Genomic DNA, 13524 nt, shown 5'->3' on the forward strand with positions numbered 1-13524 from the left:
CCCAGGACCCTCTCCTCCCACACGCAGTGCCACCTCTGGGAGGTGAGAATGTGCAGTCCTGACCCACCTCCTGGCCTCCCCACAGGGCTTGGTTTCAGATTCACCAAGACAAACACAGAGCCCTTCCCGGAAGCGAGACGGCCAGGAGGGTCTGAATCACCCACTCCCCTTCCCGAGGGAGACCCGTCTTGAACGTCACTCCCCTCGGCCTTTGCTTATTTTAAGATTCAAGGTAAAGTCAGCATGGCCTGAATAGCCATGACGTCTACACTGCACGTGCCTCAGTCCTTTATTTCTATACCAAAATGAGTAACTAGTGTTTATTTATTTGAAAGAGTTACACAGAGAGAGGAGAGGCAGAGAGAGGTCTCCCATCCAAGGTTTACTCCCCAGTTGGCCACAATGGCAGGAGCTGCACCGATCCGAAGCCAGGAGCTTACTCCAGGTCCCCCACGTGGATGCAGGGGCCCAAGGACTTGGGCCATCTTCCACTGCTTTCCCAGGCCACAGCAGAGAGCTGGATTGGAAGTGGAGCAGCAGGGACTTGAACCAGCGCCCATATGGGATGCCAGCGCTTCAGGCCAGGGCGTTAACCCGCTGTGCCACAGCACCGGCCCCAACACTGACATTTGGGGAATTCTTGCCATTGAGAACGTCAGGGCAGCTCAGCCAGCTTCTCAGACCCTCGGTGCGATGCGCAGGTCTGACTGGGTGGACTCGGTAAACACCTGGGTATCCAGCAGGTACACAGAACTCGCGCACCACAAAGCACCCACGCCACCCACACCCTGACAGCTGCCACAGCCTACGTGCTAGGCCATCCTCACTACACATGAGAGGCAAGTGAACTTCCAGTATAGGAATGTGCCAAGGAGGGCTCTGGCTGCAGCTTGGGCAGAGCTTCATTACAAGGTGGGAGGCTCTAGGCTCAAGTCCTGGGGAGGCACAGTGACACAGGTTAAACCCCTAGGGATGCCCACTTCCCACGCCAGAGGCCCGGGATCAGATCCTCCACTTCCAATGCTGCTTCCTGCAGAGGTGCACCCTGGGAAACAGCAGATGATGGCTCAAGTATTTGGCTCCCAGCCACCCTCACGGGAAGCCCATACAGGGTTCTCCCTGGCTTCCCCCAGGTGCGACAGCCTGGCTTCAGCCTGGCCCAGCTCTGGCTATTGTGGGTATCTGAGGAGCAAACCAGCGGAAGATCTCTGTAGCTCTGCCTTTCAAACAAAGCAAGAAAATAAACTTTTTTTTTTTTTTTAAAGACTTATTTATTTGAAAGAGTTAGAGAGAGAAGGGAGAGAAGAATGAATACGAGTCTTCCGCCTGCTGGTTCACACCCCAGATGGCCGCAATGCCAGTGCTGGGCCTGGCTGAAGACAGGAGCCAGGAGCTTCTTCCAGCTCTCCCACGTGGGTGGCAGGGACCCAGGGACTTGGGCCATTTTCTGAGGCTTCCCCAGGCTCCTTAGCAGGGAGCTAGATCAGAAGAGGAGCAGCCAAGGCTAGAACCAGTGCCCATGTGGGATGCCGGTGTTGGAGGCAGTGGCTTAACCTGCTATGCCACAGAGTTCACCCCAAGAAAATAAACTTTTTAAAATATGAGGGGGCCGGTGCTGTGGCCTAGTAGGCTGAGCCTCTGCCTGTGGCGCTGGCGTCCCATTTGGATGCCAGTTTATGTCCTGGGAAAGCAGTGGGAGATGGCCCAAGTGCTCGGGCCCCTGCACTCACGTGGGAGACCTGGAAGATGCCCCTGACTTCAGATCATCCCAGCTCTGGCCATCGCAATCATCTGGGGAGTGAACCAGTATGTGGAAGCCCTCTGTCTCTCTCTCTCTCCCTCTCTCTGTAACTCTGCCTCAAATAAATGAATAAAAGCCTCTTAAAAATAAAATGTGTAAGTAGGTAACAAATAAACGTCAAACCAAGATATTACATGAATGACAACACAAGTCAGATTTCTTACTAGCTAGGAAAAATAAAATCCCATCAAAATACCCATACCAGGGCAGCCACTGTGGCACAGCAGCTGCAAGTCCTGGCTCCTCCACTTCCAATCCCGCCTGCCTGCTACTGTGCCTGGGGAAGACAGCACAAAGATGGCCCCAACACTTGGGCCCTGCTACCCAGGTGGCCCCTGGCTTCAGCCTGGCCTAACCCTGGCTGTTGTGGCCATTTAGGTAGCAAACCAGAGGGCAGAAGAAACCCTCTCCTGCCTCATCATTCTACCTTTCAAATAAATCAGCAAATCTTAAACTCACGGCACCTGGGAGACGCCCTCTGTGACATGCTAATGAGACACGCCGGCACACTCAGGCTCACCGTTTCTAGCCTCACGGAGACAAGAAACATAAAAGGCAGGATGTGTTCCAATGCCGAGTATTTTCAGCCCTGCTTCTCCAGTGAACACAGCTGCCAGAGCTGCCGGACCTGGGTGCCCGTCTGGATCTGCCAGCCCCCGGGGAGCCCGGGGCCCAATTCCCTGAGCTCCTCCTGACGCGGAGCTGGAAGAGACACCACTGCCAACACGAGGGGCCTTGCTGGGGGCACCAAGAGGACGGGACTTTGTGACCCACGTTTCCCACGCAGGTGCCACACCCGGGATCCCACGGCGTCTGTGTCCACGGCTTTGAGGGTATCCTGCTGAGCAGACTGGGCAGATGGTATAAATTCGCCCAGAACACACGCCCTTCCCTCTCTTGCAGTCAGCACCGCTGAGTGTGAATTCCGTCCCTGCTCATCAATCCAGCCTGGTGATCCTGGCAGCTGGTCAACCTCATCAAGGCTCAGTGCTCACCAGGAAGATGCCCGGTAAAACTGCAGACTGCACGAGGTGACCGATGGAGACGGGCACTCAGAGCAGGGCCTGGCTCTGCAACGCCAGCCCTCCTCTTCACCCTCACGGCCCCCAAAGGCAAAGGCCGCCCTGGGCTTCCAAGAAACCCCAAAGACATGAGAAGGCAGAAGGGGGGGGCCTTGGGGACCTCGTCTCACAAACAGGAGACAGCACGTTCGGGGATCTGGGGCAGTAAAATCCAAAGCCAGACGTTGCCTGAGAAAAGCAGTTTAATTACAAAATAACCAGAGAAAAGCCATATAAACTGTTTCTGGAGAAAATTACCTTTAACTAGTACAAGGGACCAGTCCCGGACACCCAGCTTCCTCCCCGTGATCGCAGGCTGGGCTTAGAGACACTGCCGACGAGACACTGCACACCGCTTCATCCATCCGCAGGCCATCATGCAGCCTGGAAAACTGTGTCAGAGACCAGGAAGTCACCGATTCTCCCTCGAGAAAGCCGCTGTCCAGAGGCTAACACAACTCCCTCAACGGCAACAGAAGCGGCTTCTGGCGCACGCGGCCTTGTCTCTGGAGTACGACCTGGGAGGGCTCGCCCGGGGCCTGCAGCCCTCCTGTGAACCGGCTTCCACACGCGGGACCTCGGGCACGGCAGGAAGCGCCCGGCCGCGTGTCCTTGCACCCCGGCGGCTCTGCCCGGCCCTCGCGGCGCTCGGCTCTAGCTCTCACTCTCCACCACCTCGGCCGCCTCCAGCGTCTTGTTTCCCTCCTCTAACTTCTTTTTCTTCTTTGCCTTTTGCTCCGTGTTAAACTGGGCAATCTCTTCACTTTTCTCTGTGATGTATTTCAGCTACAAAACAAAACAAAAAACACACACACACAAAAAACACACACACCAGATAAAGAAAACCGAGAATAACTACAACCCCCAAACACTCCCTCCCACCCAAAGAACCTGCGTGCAAAAGCCTGGTTTGTATTTCCTAGAATCCAATGCAGTTTCAAAATTTTTTTTTTCTGGAAAAAGGAATCAACTACAAAAATCAACTCGCTGCTACTACGTAGAGGTCAGAGCTCCCTGGAAATCCAAAGAATTTAAAGTGTGAAGCTTGTGGAAGGCCTGCTAATCACAGACACACTCTACAAAAACAAATGTAACTGGGGCCGGTGCTGTGGCATAATCGGTAAAGCCCCCACCTGCCGTGCCGGCATCCCATACGGGTGCCAGTTCAAGTCCCGGCTGCTCCACTTCTGATCCGGCTCTCTGCTGTGGCCTGGGAAAACTGTACGAGACAGCCCAAGTCCTTGAGCCCCTGCACCTGTGTGGGAGACTTGGAGGAAGCTCTTGGCTCCTGATCAGCGCCAGGTCTGGCCACTGTGGCCATCTGGGGAGTGAACCAGCAGATGAAAGACCTTTCTCTCCCTCTCTCTCTGCCTCTCTTCTCTGTATGTAACTCTTTCAAATAAATAAATCTTTTTTTTTAAAGAAAGTAACCAATATCCCCCTAAATTTACTCAATGAAAAAATACTGACTACTATGTAGCAGGCACCAAAACTACAAGACCAGACCAGGCCCCAGCCCTCATAGGGGACAGATGTCCAATGCACAAACTGAGCTGCACTCTTTGGTAATAATTTGGAAAAAAACCAAACCAAACAAAAAACACAACTTTTTAGGAGTCCAAAATAGAAGCACTGTTCTGAAGTACAGGGCTACACAGAGTAGGTGATTTCCCTCAACCACTCCTCCAGTGGCGTGGGCCAAGTGTGCAGGATCCGAGCAAGGCCTCCCACTGACAGAATCCAGGCGCCGTAGCTGTTCTCCCTGGGAACCGCAGCTTCCTTGCGCGCCGCCACAGTCTCGGGAGAGGAGGGAGAGACAGCAGGAGGCACACGGCACTGGATCCAGGGCGAGCGCGTGACGTTTGGGGGCAGGCGTTTGGCACAGCAGGTAAAATGCCATGGCCTGGGTCTGAGTCCTCGCTCCAATTCGGATCCAGCTTTCCGTCAATGTGCACCCTGGGACACAGCAAGGAACGGCGAAAGCGCTGTTGTCCATCCGGGGGACCTGGATCGAGTTATCAGCTCCCGACTTCAGTCTGGCGCAGCCCGGGCTATCGTGGGCATTCGGGAAATGAACCAGAACATGGGAGATGTCTCTCTGCCATTCAAATAATAATAATAAAAATGGGAGGGAAGAGGAGGAAGGGGAGAGGTGGAGGCGGTGGTCAGGTCCACCTGGCACCCAGAAAGCTTAGCTGTCAACTTTGTCTCTACCCTCGGCTGCCGAGTCTGTAAACAGGGCTCACAAGCTGAATCTGCAGCACCCGCAGCGCGCGGCAGTGAGCACTCAGCTACGACATGCAGTGCCAGGCAAACTCAACGGCTTTTTGCAGAGCTCCTCCTGCGTCCCCGGACCAGAGAGACACGGAGCGCATACTGAGCAAGGGCCACCCAGTGTCAGAGGCGGGCACACGCTGCCCAGCGTCCCAGACACGCCACGGGGATGATCACGGAATCAGGGTGCCAGTGTCTCCCCAGAGAAGGAAGGTGTGGTCAAAACTGTTCTGCTCTGCACGTCCAGACATACGGATCTGTCCCCGGGGACAGCTGTGGGCCCATAATGGAACGATCCCCACTGACTCGAGTCTGTGACCGGTCTCTGACATCATGTTGTGCATGAAACATGGGACCAAAGTTTTGAGACATTACAAAAAAGGCGAATTATGAAATCCAGAGAGTGCTGATTAGAAAATTTCAAATTGGCTTAGCAAGATCCATCATCATGAAAGAGAGACCATAAATTACGGGCAGGTCTGAAACGGTTCAGCCATCTCTACTTCTTAATGCAAGGTGCCCCGGGGAATAACTTCGTGGCTGCAAGTGATTAATTGGGAATAATGTATTCTGATGGCAAAGGGGAGTGAGGGAAGAAATCCATCTCTCACCAGTGAATTACTCCTCCTGGCTAAGAGCTTCACGTCTTCAGTGTTAATTGTGCTCCTTCTCGCATGTCTGTGGGAAGGGCAGAGCAAGTCACCAAAATGTTTGCTGTTATTGAAAGTTCCGATGAAACTACAAGTTCACGGTCAGACTTCCAGCTAACGAGGGTCTCTAAGTAGCCCCTCTTTTTAGATTACGGTCATTAAGCAAAGTAACTCCAGAATGAGAGAAGTTACCAGCCAAGAAACCAATTAAAGAGACGGAGACCACAGAAGCCCATCTCTCCGCCGCGGGTGACGAAGCACAGGGCGGGGCCCTTCCAAGGTGACGTCTGGGTCACCGGGATCCCAGCAAACAGCACAGAAGAGCAAGGTCAGGGTGCAAGTTCACGCGGAGGAGCTAAGAGAACGTCCCAAAGCACGACTCTGCTCACGTGGAGGCCCAGAAGCTCTCCGCAAGGGCCTGCAGGAAGCAGCAGACGCAGATGCCTCCGAATGCGCCTGCTCCCTCCCCTCATCCTGGCTCCTTTAAACTGCAGCCTGGGCTGGCGCTGTGGTGCAGCGGGTAAAGCCGCCACCTGTGGTGCCGGCATCCCACTGGGAGCAGTTCAAGTCCTGGCCGCTCCACTTCCGATCCAGCTCTCTGCTATGGCCTGGGAAAGCAGGAGATGGCCCAAGTGCTTGGGCCCCTGCACAGGTGTGGGAGACCCGGAAGAGGCTCCTGGCTTCTGTCAGCCCAGCTCTGGCCGTTGCGACCATCTGGGGAGTGAGCCAGAGGATGGAAGACCTCTCTCTCTGCCTCTCCGTAACTCTGCCTTTTAAATAAATAAACCTTTAAAAAAAAAAAAAAGGAAAATAGACTGCAGCCTGTTTCTTATCACAACTCAAACTCCTCAAACTCTCATTTCAGTCCTCTCACCCTCAATTTGAAGGGTTTGAGAGAGTAAGCACCACGCGATGATTTACGGCTGAGCACACCCTTTCTCGCCACTGCCAACTTCCACCCAGACACTGAGCACTTGTAGATGAGAACAAGCAGGAGTCTGGCTATCTTTTTTTTTTTTTAAGATTTAATTTGAAAGGCAGAATAATGGAGACATACAGAGACAGAGACAGAAGAGAGACCTTCCACCCACAGAGACAGAAGAAGAGAGACCTTCCACCCACAGTGCACTCCCCGAGTAACTGCAACAGCCAAGGCTGGCCGGGCTGAAGCCACACGAGACTGGCAGGGCCCGAGCATCCGAAACACCACCACTGCCCCGCCCCCCGGGGGCCTGTCAGCAAGAGGGGGGTCAGAGTGGGGAAGGGCCCCAAACCCAGGCACTCTGACTTGGGATCAGGTGTGCCAAGCTGGGGCTTAACCTGTTGAACCACAACACCAGCCCTTCTGTGTCCTCAATAACTAGTAAAGTGGTCAGGACAGATTGAACCCTGAGTATCTGCTGAGTTAAAGAAAAAAAAAATCACACAGAAATTACATCATTTGGCCAAATTAATCCTTTGCATCCTGCTAAATGTACAAATAACACGTCATCTCGTCCTGACAGTATCTGCATGTCATGAAATACTATCCATTTCTAGAGATCACTTCTCATTACCACCTTGCAAGACCCGGGGGAGAGGACGGAGATGGGGGCAGGGCGGCCAGCACTGTGGTGCAGAGCGTTAGGTCACCACTTGTGACGCCAGCATCCCACACTGGAGTGCGGGTTCAAGTCTTGGCTGATCCACCCTCATGCTAACGCACCTGGGAAGGCCGCAGAGCATGGCCCAAGTGCCTGGGCCCCTGCACCCACGTGGAGACCAGGACGGAGCTGCTGGCTCCCGGCTTCAGTCTGGCACAGACCTGGCTACTGTGCACATTTGGAGTGAACCAGCAGTTGCAAGATGGACTTCTGTTTCTTCCTGTCACTCTGCCCTTTGAAGAAATCAATCTTTTTGTTTGTTTTTAAAGAAAAGGTAACAGGATAGCAGCTACAAAGTACCAGAGCCACAGAGGTCCTGGGTATCAACTCCTGTGCCCTGGGAACCGCGTCGCCGCTCAGCCTGTGTGAAGTGCTTCATGGAGAAAGCCTGAAGCACCCCTTAGTACACGTCCCACGAAATTTATTTATTTATTCTCTTCTTGTAGCAAAAGGAATGAGTAGAGTGAGCTGTGTACACAGGAAGTCTTGGGAAACAACACTCACCCTGTCCTCCACTCCGCTCAACATGGGGGTTTTGTCTGATTTGAGGTAAAGACAGAGCAAGCACCCCCATCCACTGGTTCACTCTCCAAATTCCCAAATGCCTGCAACAGCTCGGGCTGGACTGCGGCCGGGGCCTGGAGCTGGAACACAGCCCAGGTCTCTTACATGGGCGGCAGGATCTGATTACTAGGGGGCTGGCACTGAGGCGTGGCAGGGAGAGCTGCCACTTCCTACGCCAGCCTACCATACAGGCTCCGGTTCAAGTCCCGGGTGTTCCATTTCAGATCCAGCTCTGGGCTAATGACCTGGGAAAGTGGTAGAACATGGCCCAAGTTTGGGCCCTGGCCAGCCACATAGGAGACCTGGAAGAAGCTCCTGGCTTCAGCCCAGCCCAGCCTTGGCTGTGTGGCCATCTGAGAAGTGAATCAGTGGATGCAGGCGCGTGTGCTCGCGCTCGCTCATTCTAACTCTTTCAAATAAATAAATCGTCGGCGCCGCGACTCACTAGGCTAATCCTCCAGCTGTGGCACTGGCACCCCGGGTTCTAGTCCTGGTCGGGGCGCCGGATTCTGTCCCGGTTGCTCCTCTTCCAGTCCAGCTCTCTGCTGTGGCCCGGGAGTACAGTGGAGGATGGCCCAAGTGCTTGGGCCCTGCACCCGCATGGGAGACCAGGAGAAAGCACCTGGCTCCTGGCTTCAGATCAGCGCAGTGCGCCGGCTGTGGCGGCCACTTGGGGGGTGAACCAATGGAAAAAGGAAGATCTTTCTCTCTGTCTCTAACTCTGCCTGTCCAAAAAATAATAATAAAATAAAAAAAAATTTTAAATCGATATTTATTTATTTATTTATTTATTTTTAAAGTGGAGGTAGGACTTGATCCCAGTCATCAAATAAGGGAGCCGGTGCCCTAAGTGGCAGCTTAACTCACTGTACCACACTCCTCCCCCCCCAACAATAACCTACTTTCTTGTATAAAAGCAACCTGGAATATCATGAAAACAAATGTGAAGCTCAGACAGAAGAGGAGCCGTCACGACCATCTACACTTGTGGACTGTGTCAAGTCAAAGGGTGCACAGCCTGCCTCTGGGCACCCAGAACTGGGTCTGCACCTGCTCAGCTTCTCAGGACGGGTCTGAGGAGTGAACTGGCCCAAGCAGTCGGGCCCCTGCCACCCACGTGGGAAAGCAGGATGGAGTTACTGGCTCCTGGCTTCTGCCGGCCTAGGCGGCTGCTGTGGCCTTTTGAGAGGGAAGCAGATGGAAGATGAATCGATCCCTCTCTCTCTCAATCTCTGACACAGTACCCTTTTTTAAATTTTTCAGAGTCTTTTCCCACAGCTAACACAATGGCAAGTGATAAATGATTTCCTGGGGGTGGGGCACACGTGGGGGTGACTGCCTGGATTAACAGCGAATGAGAGCTCGCAGCATCCCATAATACTTGTGAGCCCCTCTGGTCAAGTTGCAGATGCTAAGCGGTTTTCAGGGACTAATATATAGAGGAATAGGGAAGATTCAGAGCTTGCCCCGGAGAGCCCACTGCTTTAATTCATTCAAAATATTCATCCAGGAAACAGGGCGGACAGGAGCAGGGTGAAGGCAGGGGTCTGGGAGAAGCCGGCACACCAGAAAGCGCCAGCCCTCTCCGGCCGCCGTCTCTCACACGGCTCCCGCTCCTGGCAGTTGCTCTCAATTACCTGAGGCACCAATTGAGCGGCCGGGCAAAAACCACCTGCGAAGGCCAAAGCTTCCCAGCGGAAAGCAAGGCGCCCACTTTCCAGGGAGCGCTCGCTCCTAACAAACGCGGCCAGCGCAAGCCAGCGCCCCTCATTCTCTGCACACCTGCCGGCAGTCACCGGGACGAGCTCGAGGGGCTGCCCCACGGAGCAGCAGCACTGCCAACCCCGCACCCGCAGAGCCCACGCAATCAAACCACCCCCAAGCCGCCGCTGTCAAAGCAGACACCGCACACCCATCCTGAGTGCTGGCGGCCTCGTTCCCACCTTCCCAGCCGGAGACCTGAGCTCTTTAACAAGAAGCACAACACAGATGTGAATCGGTGTGGCTACCAGAGGCCACACCCCACAGAGTGGGCGTGGTTACCAGAGGCCACACCCCAGAGTGGGCGTGACCACCAGAGGCCACACCCCTGCCGAGTCTTGGCGTGGTGAGGCTCCGCTCCCCGTGAAACACCAGCAGCAGCTAAGGCGCCCCAGGAACACCCACCCTGCAGCCCCACACGGGCAAAAATGGACGACACCCACCTTGCAAACATCTCAAGGTCTTTGGCAAAATTTTCTGAAAAAGAACAGAGACATACTTTAGCCACCCTTACCCCAGTATTACCCCAGGAGGAGGAAAAATGAAATCCCAATTTCTGCACTAATATGGCAAACCACCCTACAGGTGACTTGGCGTTGGCAGCAGCACGCAGCTCGCTTGTTCGCCGCGGGCTCCCGGCCCTCCCGGTCTGTAGGGTGGGCCCTCCGTTAACAGTGACCGCACCTTTGGTTTCTAGAAACCATCTGCCGGGGGTAGGGCTTAGGGGGACATTAACTTCCTCGCAGTCACGCGAATGCGAAGGCTGCAGGTTCACCTGCCGAGCTGTGGGTGACGTAAAACGTTATACACCCTGGAGAAGGGACATGGCGTCTAACGTCCCAGCTATCGGGCCGTCAGAACACGACGGGGTGTGTGTGTGTGTGTGTGTGTTGGTGCCCCAGAGCTCGTGCAAGCAAAGAGCACCAGCTCCTCCCGTAGAGCACCCACCTCTTACAGCCAAGAAAGAAACGTTTCGCTCAGCGCATCCGACGGCGCTGCTCAAACACACCTCGGCCCCCCAGCGCTCGCCCCGACCCACGCACCGCTCCCGGCACGGCCACCCTGCCGGGCAGACCTCGGCCGTACCGCACTGCCGGAAAGTCACCTCCGAGACGGCCGCGACGCTCTGCTTGCTGAACGGCATCCCCTTGTCTGAAGCCACCTCCTGGCAGAGGGCAGCGACGGTGTAGTGAACGGCTGCCCTCAGCCTCTGGGGAGAGAGCAGACCCCGCCGTGAGGCTGCCACGTGACACCGGCTCGCCACCTCCCACCCAGCGCCCAGCAATGGCCCGGGAAGCAGTGGAGGATGGCCCAAGCGCTTGGGACCCTGCAGCCACATGAAGAAGCTCTGGCTCCAGCCTGGCCAGCGTCGAGGCCACCTGGGGATGACCCAGCGGATGGAAGACCTCTCTCTCCCTCTCCCTTTCAAATAAATGCCTTCAACCACAAGGCCAAGGGGAGAAGCCGCTCAGCCTAGCTCCCGCAGCCCCTTCCACAGGGCTGAGCTCCTCTCCAAGTGCAGGATCGATGGACGAGGTCTCTGTGCGGGACGCCCAGGAACACCACTGCCGAGCCACGAGCCACGAGCCACGAGCCACGAGCCACGAGCCAGGGCATGGAAAGACGAGGCCAGACCACGCTATTCCACACTCCCGGCAAGGTTCCATTCCGCCCTCAGGGTTAGGCCCCAAATCCCAGCCTGCAGCGCAGGTCCCTGGGAAGGCACGGGCGCCTGCGGCTCCATGCACTCTCCTCAGTGATGGGCGCTCACTCTGCCTCTGATAAACTCATCCAAGGCCAGCGCCGCGGCTCACTAGGCTAATCCTCCGCCTTGCGGTGCCGGCACACCGGGTTCTAGTCCCGGTCGGGGCGCCGGATTCTGTCCCGGTTGCCTCTCTTCCAGGCCAGCTCTCTGCTGTGGCCAGGGAGTGCAGTGGAGGATGGCCCAGGTGCTTGGGCCCTGCACCCCATGGGAGACCAGGAGAAGCACCTGGGTCCTGCCTTCGGATCAGCGCGGTGCGCCGGCCGCAGCGGCCATTGGAGGGTGACCCAACGGCAAAGGAAGACCTTTCTCTCTGTCTCTCTCTCACTGTCCACTCTGCCTGTCAGAAAGAAAAACAAACAAAAAAAACTCATCCAAACAAAACAAAACAGCAAGGGGTGGGCACTTGCAGCAGGCAGTCACGATGCCAATTCCGACGTCCACGTTCAGGATCAGGGCGCGTGGACGTGACGGTGACGCCCCGCCCAGCTCCTGCACCCTGGGAGGCTGTGGCCTTGGCTCTGATGGCGGGGGCCCTGCCAGCCACGCGGGAGGCCGGGAAGAGCTTCCGGTCCCAACGTGGGCTCAGTGCAGGCATTTGGGAGAGCGACCCGGCAGACAGGAGCGCTCTCAAACAAAAATGCAACCCCAACAAAGAAAAAACAAGCGTCCACAGCCCGCGTGCTGGCTGTGCCGGAGACAAAGCCGAACTGGACACGGTGACAGCTGGACCAGGACACCGAGGAGGGGCTGCAAACAGGAACCAGGACCCCATGTGGAGGCCAGGCAGGGGACAAGGCTCCTGCCTTCCTCGGTTCCAAACGTCACAAGACCTGCCCGGCACCCCGAACCCCTTGACGTCCTTCCTCCACGCTCACGCTGGGTCCAGTGCCCTCTGCCCCTCCTCCCTCCCCGGACCCTCCCGGTGGTGCGGACACCCCCGTGCTCAGAGGCCAGCTCCCAGCCTCTGAGGCCTCCAGGCTAAGACGGGCAGCCTTGTTCCCGGCAGGTGGCTGACCACGGCGGAGTGGTCTCTCCGAAGTGCCCCCGGCCGCCCCCACTCTCATGCGGTCGGTCCACCGTCGTCCGCCCTGCCCACGCACAAACCCGCACAGGGCAGCCCTGCTGCCTGGGGGCCCGTCTCCCACGCCTCCTTCGGCTCCGCAGAGAGCGGACACGGGGCCAGGGGCTACCGGACGCGCCTTCGGGGCAACACCAGCGCGCGGGAGTCCGCAGCGAGCTGCCCGCGCGGAACGGCGGAGGCCCCGGGCCGGGAGTCCGGCCTCCCGCTCAGCTCTCGCCCAGGCCCAGGCCGGCTCCGCCCCGGGTGCTGCGGGCAGAGCGGAGACCGCTGTCTCTCATCCTCTCTGCCTTTCAAACCCGCGGCTGGAAGCAGCAGGTGCGGCGCCCAGGCGCGGGAGCTGGCTCGCTGCTCCCTCGGGCTGTGTCCCCACCGGGGGCCGCCGCGCTAACCCGCAGCTCAGGACGACCCAGGCCCGCACGGGAGCCCCGGGGCGCCCCTGCCACCTGGGGAGTGCGCCGCCAGGTCTCCCGATACACGGCTGGGACCCCCGCGCCCCCACTGCCCTGCGCCGGCCTCGCACAGAAAACCGCACCCGCGCCCGGGGTCTGAGCGTGCGGGGAGCTCCCGCCGCGGCCTCCCCGCGCGGGGCCCGGCTCCTCCAGCGCCCCACTCCGCCCTCACAGCGAGCCTGGGCCCGGAGCGGAGGCCGAGCAGCGGCACCCCCCAGACCCAGGCCCCACGGGCGCTGCGCGAGGCGCGGCCTTTTCCCCCGAAACCCAGGCCCCGCGGGGACCCCTACCTGCTGGTAAGAGAACCGCTGCTGCTCCTCGGCCTCCTCCTCCGCCATCCCAGCCGGCAGCCCCACGCAGGCGCGCGTGGGCAGGCACGGGCGGCGGCGCGCTCGGATTTTCCCGCCCGGCGCCGGCCGACGGAGCGCGCGAGGGGACAAAGCGCGAAGTTCCTCCTCCCTGCGTCTCGCGCGCC

The 13524-nt window shown here is 57.4% G+C and overlaps 1 protein-coding gene across 5 annotated transcripts; it reads right to left on the reverse strand.

The window, feature by feature from the left end:
- Positions 1–3047: 3047 nt before the first annotated feature.
- On the reverse strand, positions 3048–13524 carry CENPS (centromere protein S). 5 transcript variants are annotated; one of them, XR_016236720.1, is made up of 5 exons: positions 13340–13524; positions 10798–10964; positions 10198–10231; positions 5748–5814; positions 3048–3648 (listed from the first exon to the last, which is right to left on the reverse strand). XR_016236720.1 is itself a non-coding variant. In XM_089336755.1 (5 exons), exons 1-4 carry the CDS (start codon positions 13385–13387, stop codon positions 5777–5779), a joined length of 225 nt encoding a protein of 74 aa, XP_089192881.1. In that variant the 5' UTR covers positions 13388–13522; the 3' UTR covers positions 3048–3648; positions 5748–5776. The 5 variants fall into 5 exon arrangements, 4 of the variants coding, with proteins under 4 accessions (XP_089192881.1, XP_089192880.1, NP_001191862.1 ...); XM_089336755.1 differs by having other exon boundaries at positions 10860–10964; positions 13340–13522; NM_001204933.1 differs by having other exon boundaries at positions 3517–3648; positions 10841–10964; positions 13340–13387.

Source organism: Oryctolagus cuniculus, chromosome 7 (assembly GCF_051225735.1).
Source record: "Oryctolagus cuniculus isolate XC-2025 breed Fujian yellow rabbit chromosome 7, ASM5122573v1, whole genome shotgun sequence".
In the NCBI taxonomy this organism is placed as follows: domain Eukaryota; kingdom Metazoa; phylum Chordata; class Mammalia; order Lagomorpha; family Leporidae; genus Oryctolagus; species Oryctolagus cuniculus.

Excerpts from the sequence above, each read along its gene's own strand:
- CENPS (NM_001204933.1), bottom strand. The coding sequence starts at position 13,387 with ATGGCGGAGGAGGAGGCCGAGGAGCAGCAGCGGTTCTCTTACCAGCAG. Across the intron at positions 10,965-13,339 it reads AGCGGTTCTCTTACCAGCAG|AGGCTGAGGGCAGCCGTTCA; the intron begins GTAGGGGTCCCC and ends CTCTCTCCCCAG. Across the intron at positions 3,649-5,747 it reads CCAGGAGGAGTAATTCACTG|CTGAAATACATCACAGAGAA; the intron begins GTGAGAGATGGA and ends TTTGTTTTGTAG.